We start from the raw sequence: 15,057 nt of genomic DNA on the forward strand, positions 1-15,057 counted from the left end.
TCCATGGGTGGGGAAGATAAAATTTAAAGAAAACACAGCAGTAAAATGCAATAGCACAACACTTAGAATCTTTGCCTATTTCTAATTTAAAACATTAACAATTAGAGCATTTTCAATTTGAAATTATGACTTATTTAGAAACTATGCATTTTAGTTTTTTGTTTGTACATTTTTCTGACTTATTTTACTGCCCATCAAAAACTCGTCCTCCATACTTTGATTAATCGATTTCTCCACAGTAACTGTTGGGTAGCAAAGCATCTTATTTCCCTCTAAAATATATAGCGACCTAGAAGTAAGAGGAAGTTGATGTTTTTCAAGAAAACTGCAAATGAAGCTTTACCACTTGAGTAAGTATTGCTAGTAGCATAGTTATTAAGATTCGGGCGGACCGTGAATGCATCACGATTTCGTCACAGTGCGTGATATCCCTCCGCAGGAGAGAAGCGCGCGGCCCTTTCCCTCCCGACAACACAGGATGCGAACGGGTGGCGGTGAAGACGTTATTCTGTTTCACGGTCGTTAACGTTTCTCGCATCATCCGAGTGAAATACGCCGACTTTGCACCGGGGAACCTCCGCCTTTTTTCTGAACCCGCCCTGTGGCTGGCATCGACCAAGTTCTGTCGAAGAAATATAATTCCACTGTGAGCGCTGCGCGGCAACCGAAAGTGTCCGAGTGCAGAGCGAGAGAGCCGGGGACAGAATGGAGCTCATCACTATCCTCGAAAAAACGGTCTCTCCGGGTGAGTACTAGCCCCGCACCTCACCTACAGCACGGACGGGCTCTGGGGCGTTGTTTCGGTTTTGTAGCTGCAATGTTGGTGCGACTGCGGGTGGCTCCGGTGGACCGGTGAAAGTTTCAGGGAGGGAAATGCCTCGCTAGCGGGCTGCTAATGCTAACTCTGATGCTAACGTTACGGCCTCAGTCACCCTTGACACCGCTGCTGACTTCGCATTCTGTCAGGCGTTAAATCACAGCTTACCGTTGTAACTAACCCACCAGTACGCTTAGCCGGGATGAAAACCCGTTGCCATATTACAGTTCTGTAGATTTATGGCCAGAGGGGGGTACCCTGACAGCTGTGTGCAGCCTGTTTGCAGTGGCGACCCTGCCCATGCCTGATGTAGCTATCTGCTAGCACGTTAGCCGTTAACTTGTATCATTCAAACTATCGGCCGCTTCCTCGCACGCTTCTCCCGGCTAACGCTACTTTACACCCGTTGAGAAGAGAGGGGACTCCCTGTAGTTGTTAATGGCTGCCTTCACCTAGTTAAAACTGAGATAAAATTGTTTTGAATGGTTGGATGTTTTTCCATAAAACTTTGTGCTGTCACTTCTGTCACCGGCTAACGTTAGCATGCTAACCAAAATCTCCTGCTTAACGGCGGCTAACACATGTTGGAACCGCTGTGCGTTTCTTTAGCCAAAGCGCTTGTTATGCCACAAAAATTGTTACTCAAGTGGAGATTAACCCTTTAATATTTGTGCTTTGGTCAACTGCTAAATGCGTATATCATTCATTTTGAGGCACACATCAGGAGCTTCGTACTAAAGGCGTGTGTTAGCCTGCATGCTAACTTTATCAGTCAGCTAATTGGCTAACATTACACTGAATCACCCCTCTCCCCCTCTCTCCCCCCTCTCCGCAGATCGGAATGAGCTGGAGGCAGCACAGAAGTTTCTGGAGCAGGCGGCGATAGAGAACCTGGTTAGTATACCATTGTTAAGGTGGTGTTACTGGTCGGGGTGAAGGTAAAGCTAGCTGAGATGCAGCAGCATGGATGGAGCAGAGGACAGCTGGAGCCCGCCCGGCTACCGCTGCCTCCACCCCTCCTCCTCCTCCATTAACACACTCAGCAGTCTGCTACACCCATCTGATGTGGTGAGGGCTGCAGATCTGTGCTTAAACGGTTTACCTGGTTCACTCTATTGTTTAGAAGTTTGATGGGTCAGGTCACCTAAACTGAACAAGTTCGCTTCTGCACACTTGACTAATTACGAACATCTGGTGGTATTTTTAGTTGGAGCAATTTCAAGTTTATCATTTTCTCTAACTGTAACAATTCCTAAAGGTTATTAAAGTAGTTAGCAATGATGCTACGCTGAAAGTGACTTTCACATTTTCTCACTGCTTTTATTCATTAACCCTGTCCTCACTCACTCTGCTTCTCACGGTGGTCCTGTGCTTTATAATGCATAACACAAATGTAAATAACCAACCAAAATGAGATAACATTACAAGTGGTAACAATATATAAGACAGTCTTGACAGTTTGTTAAAATGTAGTTTGTTGATGAAGTAAGGTTTAACCCATGTGATAGGAAATGTCAAAATCAGACATGGGTGAACTGACAAAAATACATAGGTGTATTTTTATCAGGTTAACAGTTGGGTTACACATACAACTTCATTCATCCTGAAGTCAAGACATGAACAGCTATTATAGAAGGATATCAGTGTGTAATAGTATTAGTTTTGATTATACACATTTAGTATTAAAATTTGTGCATATATACTAATTAGACTATTAGACTAAGGTGTAAGATTTGCCAATTTAAAAACCAACCAGTTGCAACGAATTAGTTAAGAGTTACTTTCCAGTTTGAAATGTTTAGTGTGGGTGTGAAGAGCTTTTCAGAGTGATGGAGCTGCCTAGGATGACGGTGATGATCAGACATGAAGGGAAGCCATTACAGTGTTTAAGAGATTAATGTGGAGTAATGAACCTGCAGACAAGTTTACTGCTTCAGTCATTCATTTTAAGTTGAGAGCTTTGAGCAGATACGTAGGGGTGTTTTTTTCATTTATTAAATATATAAATTATTTCACACCATATCTGAATCTTAATAAGTCTGAAACTGAGGGAGCAGTATAAGATTTATGTATGTATGTATACACCTTCATTACTGATGAACTTGACCAAGCAATTTCATCTAAAAGTGTTCCATTTTTATTTTACACTGCACAGTTACAAAACCGATAAGACTTAACTATTTAGTCACTGTTACCAAACTGGTCAAGTTTATTTTTAGACAGCATTTCAAAAAAGCTGGAGCACCGTCAAATTACAACAGGCACAGGGGAGGAAATGGGACACTATTAAAGCCAACAATAAAAGACAGGGGAAAATCTCAAGGTAATGTCATAGCAAATACACAAATGTAATCTAAATAAGTCCAGTTGCAAAAACAACAGATTAAGATAATGAATTTTGAATTAACTAAAATTCCAATGAAAAGGCTTCAGTCACGTTTCTTCTTCTAATCTTGTTACCTTGTTCCCCCCCAAAAGCCCACGTTCCTGGTGGAGCTGTCCAAGGTGTTGGCAAATCCAGGGAACACTCAAGTGGCTCGTGTCGCTGCAGGTCTACAGGTTAAAAATTCTCTAACATCCAAAGACCCCGACGTCAAGACGCAGTACCAGCAGAGATGGCTAGCCATCGACGCCAACGCTCGACGCGAGATCAAGAACTATGTAAGGACTTAGACAAAACCCCATGAGCTTTAGTTGTCTGATGTTTAATTTCTGATCATGTCTGACCCTCCATCTTTGTTTGACAGGTTTTACAGACTCTGGGCACGGAGACATACCGGCCCAGCTCTGCATCGCAGTGCGTTGCTGGAATTGCGTGTGCAGAGATTCCCGTCAACCAGTGGCCCGAGTTGATCCCACAGCTGGTGGCCAATGTTACCGACCCCTCCAGCACCGAACACATGAAGGAATCCACTCTGGAGGCCATCGGATATATATGTCAGGACATTGTAAGTCATCACACACATCTGTATGAATTTTATTTACATATCAGAGATGGAAAATGTGACTTTATAAATCATCCACCAAATTAAATACACTAAAAAAACTCACAGGCCTGTAATTTCCAATAGTTTTAATTCTGTAACTTAGTAGTTCCAGGTTAATTATGACCTCAAGAAATTGAAAGTTTCTTTTTAATATTTACTGCTTCACTGTGACCAAATGTCATATTTTGTTACACTAAGCAGCTCTGTTTAATGCTCTTTACCATGAAATTGAACTAGAAAAGTTATTTTCAGAAAGCTTTGAAGATTCGCCCACGCTTTAAAGTATATTTTAATCTGTATATATGGATTAGTAATATATTCCTATCAAAATCCGTTTGAACTTGATAGACGAAGTGTCCAATAGTTTGTGCTGTTTCCTCATACTCTCAAAGTTTAGACAATTGTCAAAAATAACACAGATGTCTTATGACAACATCATTTACATGTAAATAAAACCATTGTGGCAAAAACTCTGGTCCTGTGTGCAGGACATGTTGCCACAACATATAGAATAGATTTTAGAAGCTACTGAAATCAATACTTCAATGAAACATTTTAAAATTTGTAAAATTATATCTATCTATCTATTTATATCTCTAATTATTTTTTTTAGGGAATCCTAATATCTGATTGTGGATATACTGATATTTACTGTGTACTGATGACCTGTCTACATAGAGCCAAATAGTGTGGAACTTGACAAGTTTGAAGAATACATTTTGGTTTTTAGGCTGATACTGGAACCAGTTCTGGAGTATTAACCTGCTTGTTTCCTTCAGGACCCAGAGCAGCTGCAGGAAAATGCCAACCAGATTCTGACCGCCATCATCCAGGGCATGAGGAAGGAGGAGCCCAGTAACAATGTGAAACTGGCTGCTACTAATGCTCTGCTCAACTCTCTGGAGTTCACCAAAGCCAACTTTGACAAGGAGGTAGATACGCATAATCTATTAAAAGTTTAACTTGCAGAAATGGTGATAGTGCAAATTTGTCTTTTAAAAAAAAAAAAAAACTGTACAATTTTATGAAAATGCACACAATAATAAAAACAATGCAGAGTAATTCAGCCAGATGTAGTATGAGTTTGAAATGATTTTTCTCAAATTTGTATTTAGAAAATGTATTGTCTTCTGTTTTAAAAATGACTTTTAAAGAAAAATGATTATTTCATGTTCCTTTTAGTTTTTTCAGATCTTAATAAATGCTGTTTTTTCCTTTTTGTTTCTGGTTTTAGACAGAGAGACACTTCATCATGCAGGTGGTTTGTGAAGCAACACAGTGTCCGGACACAAGAGTGAGTTTGTGTAGTATTTATTCTGGTCTTTGATGATGATATGAGAGTTAATTAAAAGCTGCTCTTCTGTTTTCCTGTTCACTCTTAAGCTTAATGTCTTGAATTGTCTTGAAAACAACTTTAAGTGCAGACCTTTTATCATAAACCTTTGTTTCTGTCTGTCATCCATCTTTTCTAAAAGGTTCTGTTTCACATAGACCTCAACAAAGGATTTAGTCGAGCAATAATCAGCCCTTTTCTATCTTATCGGTACCCAAAGCACTTTATATTTTGCTTCCCATACGGGAACAGGTGAGGCCCTTCACTTGTTTACTGTGCACTGACATGTGGCTTTATGTGTGTTTAGGTGCGAGTGGCTGCATTACAGAACCTGGTGAAGATCATGTCTCTGTATTATCAGTACATGGAGACATACATGGGCCCTGCTCTGTTTGCGGTAAGCCACCAACATGCCAAGAACTAGCTGACTTTACAACAGAGGACTGAAGCTATGTTCCTACCATGTTTTAGTTATTATTACAAATTTTTTATTACTCTACGTATGTTTGTCTTGAGAACCCAGAGGTCTGTACCATAAAGTGAGGTTTTTGAGTTATCAGGTCTTCCAGCTTAACCCCAATTTTCTTACAAGGTTTCCCACAGAATTTCATCTACTTGCATATGATACTTAAATGAGTAATTGACTGACTTTAGAGTTCAAAATCAGTTTTCAGTTTGTGTTCATAATCAGAAAGATGTTGATATAGTTTTGGAAGCTTTAGTTTGTGCCACTGTTAAACTGACAGCCCTGCAGACATGAGAGATCGTTTAGCAACTCCTCCCTGATGGACTAAATAATGTAATTTGAGGCTCCACTGTGACCACTTGTTAATGTTTATATATATATATAATAGCCACCTAACTTATCAACACATTGTCCAGCACCTACATGCTTTAAATGGACAACTGAAGGTTGTGATTCAGAATTAGTTAGATTTATTGTCACATGTGGAGTCAGTTCACAGCTGGCTGACTGAAAATTGCCACAGTGCTGCCCAACAAAACTTGTATATCAGTTTAATTATGCATCACTTCCGGTGCTCTTCAAGCTGCTGCATCCAGCTCACATTTCTTTATTAACTTTGCTAGCAGTACTGAATTGTATTATGAACATATCTAAAGTAATAACACATCATACATGTTAATAATTTCATGTACTAAATAACTGTTTTTTTGTTTTCTTACATATGTGTATAGAAAAGGCATGACTGTGGAAGGACAAAAATGTTTAAAAACTAAATTAGAACTCTATAAAACATTGGTTAAATATTAATATTTTTTTATTTTTAATCAGTGGCTCATCAATCTGCAAAAATGAGAAGGGTCATTATGAAGTTACTTAACTAAACTTTAAACCTAATTCTTCAGATCAGGGTGTTAATTCATCTTCTACTTTCTTTGCCATGACACCTTTCAGTCTTATTTTATTTCTCTTTCTGTTCTTTGTCAGATCACCATTGAGGCGATGAAGAGTGACATTGATGAGGTGGCCTTACAGGGCATTGAGTTCTGGTCCAACGTCTGTGATGAGGAGATGGATTTGGCCATCGAGGCCTCAGAGGTAAGTGCTGAGGATTTTCTTCTCTTGAAAGTCTCCACACAAACTTTCAACCTCTGATGAAACTTCTTATCCATTGACAGGCGTCAGAGCAGGGACGCCCCCCGGAGCACACTAGTAAATTCTACGCCAAAGGGGCCCTGCAGTACCTGGTCCCAATTCTGACTCAGACTCTCACTAAACAGGTAATCTATCTGATGGGTTATTTCCTTGTCATCCTCACTTGTTTGTTCCTTTTAGATAACTTCACTCTCTGCCCGCCCCCACAGGATGAGAACGATGATGATGATGACTGGAACCCCTGTAAGGCAGCAGGAGTGTGTCTAATGCTGCTGGCAACCTGCTGTGAGGACGACGTGGTTCCTCACGTTCTGCCCTTCATCAAAGAACACATCAAACACCCTGACTGGCGCTACCGTGATGCATCTGTCATGGCTTTCGGGTCCATTCTGGAAGGACCAGAACTGAACCAGCTCAAACCACTTGTCATACAGGTGAGACACTAACTTGGTATTTACTAACTAACCTGTTCACACTTTTCATAATCTGACAATAGCTGCTTCCTGTACAGAACTATCATCACTTTCTGAACGGCTAAAATCAGTAAGTTCTCTCTGCCCCCTTCCTGCAGGCAATGCCGACCCTGATTGAACTCATGAAGGACCCAAGTGTGGTGGTGAGGGACACCACAGCCTGGACTGTGGGGAGGATCTGTGAGCTGCTGCCTGAAGCCGCCATCAATGAGGTCTACCTTGCCCCTCTGCTGCAGTGTCTTATCGAGGGTCTGGGGGCTGAGCCAAGGGTGGCCTCCAATGTCTGCTGGGTGAGACTGTTTTCACCATCACTGATTTTGTCTTACATGTAGGGCACATCCTTGTTTCCTTATCAGATCAATTGTCACCTGACTCTGAAGTCATTCTGATACTTTAAGATGAAGTATCAAAATGACACCTGAATCTGTTTTTGGCGTCAGAAACCAGAGTCACAAAGTCTAAACTACACTGTATCAGCTTGACCGATGAAGTGAATCAGCTGGAATAGTTGATGGTTTTCTCTAATAGAGAATAATAGTGGAGAATATCTGGGGCAACAGGTCCAGACCACACTTAGTGTTTAGTGAAAAACATGATGGTAATTTTGGTGCTCATGCTGTGAAGTGAAACAGAGTAAAGGTTCTTGGACAACAACACAGGCTAGTTTTGAACGTGTCTTAAAGAAACAGAGTAAAATCTAAAGCAACCCTTCTGAAGATTGAAACGAATATGCATGAACATGTTGGCAGATTGAAAATTGGTCCTTATTGCACCTTCTGAAGACATCATGCATATTGTGAGAGACCAATTTAGGGAATTTGACTATAATCTTCTCGTTTGACAGACTGCATTTACACACGCTTAAGTAACCAGGTTGCTCAGAGAAATCTGCTTTCTTGGGTAATAGGGGAACAATGTTTATATGCACTTAAAAAATCGTGAATTGTCCAGAATGCTGAAAAGATGTTCTGAGCCACATCACCCAGCCATAATCTCAGCCCACACAGAAACTAGGTCAGGTGTGAACGGGCCTAGGCAGGGTCACATCCAATCAATCAAACCAAGGACTTAAAGAGGAATTGTTGGGTTTTCATTATACATCTTTATAGTATTTATTATTTAAAGTGCCTTGAGATGACTTCTTGTCAATTAATGCTATATAAAGTTGAACTGTATACGAAAAATAACCCTCTGTTGTTTTCCTTGTCTGTGTCCACTGCCACGGTTTTAAAAACTCTAATATGGTCTAATATGCATAACAATCATCTAGAAATGAACAACTTAATTCCCTACAAGTTTGTGTTAACATACCATAGATCACTGTTTTTGCGTGTGGTTTCCTCAATTTGGTGATGTTGGCATGTTTGAATCTAAGGAATTCTATAGACTTATGTGATCTTGACTAAAATATCAACTTTTGCTTCTCCCATCAGGCGTTCTCATCACTGGCTGAAGCAGCCTATGAGGCAACAGATGCTGCAGAGGACCAGGAGGAGCCTAGCACCTACTGTCTGTCCTCATCCTTCGAAATCATTGTCCAGAAACTCCTGGAGACCACAGACAGGTGAGACAGTGACGGGTGGGCGACTGGATCTGTAGTTCACATACAAAGTGCACTTGTGGTGTGGGTTTGTATATTTATTTTCCTAACTTAGTTTTATGGCTGTAGCACTGTGACACTCTGGCTGTAGCGTAAAGATCAGTATCGGTCTGTCTCTGATGTGACAGTTTCCTGTTGCAGGACTTGCGGTTTCAGTGTCAACTAAGCAACTTTAAAATGCAGCTGAGCATTTAACAGCTGATGAGGAACATGTAAAAAAAAACACTGACTTCTGCATGGACCCAAATCAATTGGTCAAGTCTGAACAAATTAATAAATAAAAAACACATTAAAGATGCTCACTCCTATGTATGTAGGAGATGTATAAATATAACACATAATGCAGCAAGAAGGGCATCTGGTGTAAAAACACCAAATCAGCGTGCGGAACGTGTTCCACTGTGGCGACCCCCGCAGAGACAATCCAAAAGCCGTTGATCTTTATTTTTGTGTTTCCTGTTCAGACCCGACGGTCATCAGAACAACCTGCGCTCTGCTGCCTATGAGGCTCTGATGGAGATCGTAAAGAACAGCGCTAAGGACTGTTACCCTGCAGTCCAGAAAACGACACTGGTCATCATGGAGAGACTGCAGCAGGTCCTGCAGATGGAGGTGAGGCACATAATAGGACACTTCTATTGCATGTGTAGCATTTTCTTGAGAAATGCAGATTTATATGTGATGAGACACTTCCTGTCCAATAATTAAACATCCTGTTTGTCCCCCCAGTCTCACATCCAGAGCACTTCGGACAGAATCCAGTTCAATGACCTGCAGTCACTGCTGTGTGCCACTCTACAGGTAAGACCTCACATCTGAGCAAACATGCCATCAAAGGCCATGCACAGGCCTGGTACAAGCAAGAACACGGACCCAAGCACGTCTTCTTAGCCTTCCTTGGACTCACATGATAAGATAATTTGTTTCTAAAGCCCAGAAACTACATAAAAGCAAGTGCGACTAAGAACATATATTGTACAGTTTGACTCCTTCTACAGTAGCTGCTTTTGAGCTGATGTAAACCCATCCACACACCAAATACAGTGGTGGTTATTAACGAGCAAAGTTTGCCCGAGTATGAACTCAGTGATGGTTGCAGATGTTAAAAAACACAATGCGATGTAAAATGTAAGAGGCAGCATGACTTCTGGCTGTTTTTCTTTTGCAGAATGTCCTTCGTAAAGTTCAGCATCAGGACGCCCTGCAGATCTCAGATGTAGTGATGGCATCTCTGCTGAGGATGTTTCAGAGCACGGCTGGGTCTGGAGGAGTCCAGGAGGATGCGCTGATGGCCGTGTCTACGCTGGTGGAAGGTACATGCCCTGAAAAACACACGGCCGATAATTATTCACCTTTTAATGCTGATCACAGGAAGAAGTAAAATCCATGTAAATTCTTTGTGCTTTTCTCTGGAGCTTGTCATGTCTGTGCTCATAATTGTTAAAAACTTGATTCTCTGAAAGGAAGTTTGTAAAGTCAGCTTAATAAAATCTGAATTTTTTAATTTATTTATTTTTATAAATGTTCTGCTTTTCTCAGACCAAACAACCCTATATTTATATTCCAGTTGTGTTGAGACACAAGTGCTTAAAATTTTGAAAATGTGTTCTACAGTGGGTCACTGTAGTTATCAGAAATATTCCATTTCTGTAGATCCAGATCATTAAGTTCCTACTTTTAAAAATTGAAAAGCATTAAAGTTTGAAATGAAATCTGAGATGAAAGTACATTGACCAATAGGATGTAAAATGATTTAGACCCTAGATGTTGCTTGGTTTTATCACTTTTTACGATTTATAAACTTTGTTAAGTTACATTATTAAAAACAGTTAATTTTTGTAAAGTTCCACTTAAACAAATGTGCGTCAGGTAACTCTGATAATCATCATGGATTGTTTGTGTGTTTCAGTTCTGGGCGGTGACTTCCAGAAGTACATGGAAGCCTTCAAACCTTTCTTGGGAATTGGACTTAAGAACTATGCCGAGTATCAGGTGGGAAACCTAATCAAACCACAGTCGGGTTTAGTAAAGTTGAGCATGTAGAGCTCCTGTGTTCTCACCTTATTTAAGCAGCCTGTATGTGAAGATGTCTGTATAAACAGTTTGGTAGCAGGGGTGTGATATTAATAATGAGGTTTCTGCAGGTGTGTCTGGCAGCCGTGGGTCTAGTGTGTGACCTGTGCAGAGCTCTCATGTCCAACATCCTGCCTTACTGTGATGAGATCATGCAGCTGCTGCTGGAGAACCTTGGGGTGAGGTTCTTTTCCTCTCCCACCCACTCTTCTATTTCTCTAAATTCCTTTTTTCTTCCTCCTTCACTTCCACGCTTCTCTACTTTCATTGGCTTCTCTTTCATCAGCCTTATGTCAAATTCTTGTTTCCTCACTGAATGTTTGTGTGATGTTTGGTCTGTGATGATAATTCATGCACCACGCTGACCATGATGTTAAACTGACCACATGAATCTGAGACCTCTTCACACGTCCAAAAATATTTTTTCCTGCCATTTCTTTTTCACTGATTCCTTGTGGGTTGTTATACAAACCTGTTAAGTTACCAGTGGAAAACTTTCTTCAAACATTTGTTGTTCTTTCGTGTTTTTCTTTCCTTTTTTCCTGTCTTTATACTCCTTTATTCTGCTCATCTTTTCCTCCCCCTTCTTCACCCCTGCTGTTCTCTGAACGTGAAATGTGTGTGTCTGCAGAATGAGAATGTGCACCGGTCAGTGAAGCCTCAGATTCTCTCAGCATTTGGCGACATTGCTCTGGCCATTGGGGGAGAGTTTAAGAAATACCTGGACATTGTCCTGGATACGCTGCAGCAGGCGTCACAGGCTCAGGTTGACAAGGTGAGTAAGATGAAACGTGGCAAGTTTAACTTTATTTAAATCAACATGATGACTGACACGGTTTAGATCAGCACATGTGTTGGAACATTCTATTTTTCAGGAGCACATTTTAACATGTAAAATGCAGAACAGAGTTAGACAAGATCAAAAATAATACAAAAAATCCAACTTGCCCAGGGTAAGGTAACAGTTTAGGCAAATGTAGTTTAGTGAAATGTATCGTGCAGTGGCAGGTGGTTAAAAAACACACACACATTCTGTATAGACCCTGTGTTTATGCTTTAGGTTTACATGGTGTCGTTTATGAACTGAACCAGATCCACAGGTGTACAGTCATGATTTAAAAGTTAAAACTGGGCTCAGCAGCAGAAATGAATGTTTGCTGCATTTGTGTTTCAGACGGACTACGACATGGTGGACTACCTGAATGAGCTGAGGGAGGGCTGTCTGGAGGCCTACACTGGGATCATCCAGGGCCTGAAGGGAGACCAGGAGAATGTCCACCGTAAGAGACAAACGCACTGATCACAACCCGACGTCAGTTCCACCTCCTGTCAAAAGTGAATCAGGAGGTTTTTATGACGTCGCAGAGAAATGTGGGTCTTTTTCACCCAGAGAGCTTCAGGCTGCAGCCGAACTTTCAAAAGGCTTTCTGGTTTTGCAGGACCCAACAAACAAAAACAGAGTCACAGAATTAGATGATTTATAAACTGAGGAATTTGTTTAAATATGTTTCATTACTTTTTCTTTACTCACATTCTCTCTCTTTGTCCCCCTCCCTCATTGCAGCTGATGTGATGTTGGTTCAGCCTCGAGTGGAGTTCATTCTCTCCTTTATCCACCATATAGCTGAGGATGAGGATCACTCTGACGGAGTGGTGGCTAATGCTGCCGGGCTCATTGGGTAAGATGCTGCTTTGTTTAGTTTGATTCTGTAGCTACAGCGAGGACCTAAATCTGTCAGTCACATTTGCCTTTATCCTTTTATAATCCAAAAGTCAGGTTATCAAAGTGAAAGAATTTAAAGTAAGAAACCTAAAATGCTGCTTGTTTGTGTTTGGTCTGTGAAGAGAAATCATGCACCACTCTGAGAGTGTGATGTACAACCAACCACAACATCTGAGACCAACACACAGAAAACTCACTAGTTCCTGTTTTACCATTTAAGGTTTCACTTCAAACACGCACTGGAGGCTCAAACGTTCATTTGCTTCATTAGTGTTTTGTTTTGAATGTTGTGATGTGTAGGCATTAGGTAAAAAGTAATGTATCTGAACAATTCATTTTTAAATCCGTATTTTCCTGTAACAGAGAATTCGAACTACGTATCCAATTTTAGCTCAACTGGAAAAATATTTTTGAAATGTTGCCTAGTAGTTGTAGCTGCCTCTGCAGAAGTTCTAGACATAAACAAGTTTAGCTTTATTTTGTCTTTGAAATTGAAAATAAACTTTTAAATTTAATTTTCAGTTCAATTTGCTCTTTATCACATTGTCAATTTTTGTTTCCATTTAAATTTTCTTCTTTAATCATATTTATGATGCTTTCACCTTGATTCTTTGTGTTTTGAGGTTGATGTTTGTTCACAGTAAAAAGCCTCCAGTTTGTTAATAAGCTGTGTGCGTGTGTGCAGAGACCTGTGCACGGCATTCGGTAAAGACGTGATGAAGCTGGTGGAGGTACGTCCGCTAATCAATGACCTGCTGACGGAGGGGCGACGCTCCAAAACCACCAAGACCAAGACGCTGGCCACCTGGGCCACCAAGGAGCTCCGCAAGCTTAAGAGCCAGGCCTGGTCAGTCACACACATTTAGACAATACACGGTTTATTCAGTATCTGCAAGGAAACTAAACAAGACAAAAAAACAAAACACAGAGGGACAAAAACTCTCCTTTGGTTCCTTGTGTGTTTGGTCTGTGAGGAGAAATCATGCACCACTCTGAGAGTGTGATGTACAACAAACCACAACATCTGAGACCAACACACAGTAGAACAGTAGGTCTGTGGATCGTCTTAATTTTTAAAGTGTAAGTCTTTAATGTCTGAAATGTACTTACTTAATTTACTCAGACACACAGTCATATTAACAGGTTTGTCATTTTGCAAGGTTTCCTCTTACATTGTACTGACTTGAGTTTTGTTCACTTTATGGAATGAAGGAGAAGCAGCCTCTTTTACATATGCTGAAACTTATCTGCGCTTTATCCAGAGGTGGTGTATTTGAGAACAATAATCCCAAAATTATCTGGACTTTGTATTAGGTGGATCGCAGGATCCAAGTCCAGATTATTATATGATTCACTGAAATAAAGTTTCTCACTCAGGTCATCTCCAACTGTAACTATATATGTAATGTCCAGAGTTTATATGTGACAGGCCTATGTTTGTTCTCCACTTTCAGATTGTTGCTGGTGGGGATAAAGTGAGCACGAGCTGTGTGAGAGATCCGTGAACAACGAGGACAAACTGCCCCCACTGGATTAACTCTTCTGTCTTTGTCGCCAGCGATCGGTCGAAGCAGAAGTGACGTGAGATGAGTGTCTGTGTGAGAGATGTGTGAGCGAGCGAGAGATAATGACATCACACCACCCCCCTCCAAATGCCCCCCTCCTGGACTGGCCTGTGGACTGGACTGACTCGACCCCCACCACCCCAAATAAAACACATCTGAGGCCCACCCCCCCTCCTTCCTATTCTTCTTCCCACAGTCCGCCTCTCTCGCCATAGCTGGGCTCTCCTACGACATGATGCCCCCCAACACCACCACCACCCCCACCGCGGGAGGAGGAGGGGGTAAAGACACAAGAAACTAGGACTTGTGGAATCAGAGCTGAAACTCGAGCGGACTTTGTGGACTTCTGTGGAAAACTTCACATTTTTGTTGCTCTTATTTTCTTCTTCTTCTTCTGAGCACTAAAGCAGCAAAGGAGATCTGGCGGACACCCAAACAACAACAGCACTAAATTCCTTCAAAATAAAAGAAATCCTCAGAGGAGCGAGTGCCAAACAGAAATGGAGTGGTGCGAGCTGCTGGTGAAGCGTTTCAGTTTATTTCCCCGCTGCACTTTGGTTCGGGAAAAGGTCACTCAACATTTTTGCTTGTTTCAAAAAAAAAAAAAAATCTGAATTGACGTTTGTATAAGGTTATATTTTTCCATTGCTATGATAAAAATAAAGTTAAAAAAAAAATAAAATGATATGAAACATTCCCTAAGCAGTTCTGGTGTTTTCGGTCTGTTTGTCGTCTGTTGGACTCCTGGACTGAAATGTTCTGGACTCTGCTGAACTGTCGGTTTGTTTACTCAACGCCACAAAGAACCATGATTTTTGTTTTTTGGGTTTTCCACTCACTTCATGGCTTATTTGGTAGCAGCAGCTCG

General features: G+C 41.0%; 1 protein-coding gene and 1 non-coding gene across 2 annotated transcripts; both read left to right on the forward strand.

Annotated features, from left to right (window-relative positions):
• The first annotated feature begins 434 nt into the window (after nt 1-434).
• On the forward strand, nt 435-14,886 carry kpnb1 (karyopherin (importin) beta 1). Its single transcript, XM_067477047.1, has 22 exons — nt 435-745; nt 1,653-1,711; nt 3,296-3,478; nt 3,565-3,765; nt 4,584-4,736; nt 5,039-5,098; nt 5,445-5,534; nt 6,588-6,698; nt 6,779-6,880; nt 6,965-7,189; nt 7,327-7,518; nt 8,662-8,792; nt 9,293-9,440; nt 9,558-9,629; nt 9,997-10,141; nt 10,738-10,820; nt 10,973-11,080; nt 11,533-11,676; nt 12,076-12,181; nt 12,466-12,580; nt 13,310-13,471; nt 14,079-14,886. Coding segments are annotated over exons 1-22 (2,631 nt in total). The 5' UTR covers nt 435-705; the 3' UTR covers nt 14,080-14,886.
• LOC137100652 (small nucleolar RNA SNORA79) lies at nt 12,210-12,352 on the forward strand. Its single transcript, XR_010910957.1, has one exon. It is a non-coding gene; the product is annotated as a small nucleolar RNA SNORA79 (small nucleolar RNA).
• Nucleotides 14,887-15,057: the final 171 nt, after the last annotated feature.

This window comes from Channa argus, chromosome 15, assembly GCF_033026475.1.
Source record: "Channa argus isolate prfri chromosome 15, Channa argus male v1.0, whole genome shotgun sequence".
In the NCBI taxonomy this organism is placed as follows: Eukaryota; Metazoa; Chordata; class Actinopteri; order Anabantiformes; family Channidae; genus Channa; species Channa argus.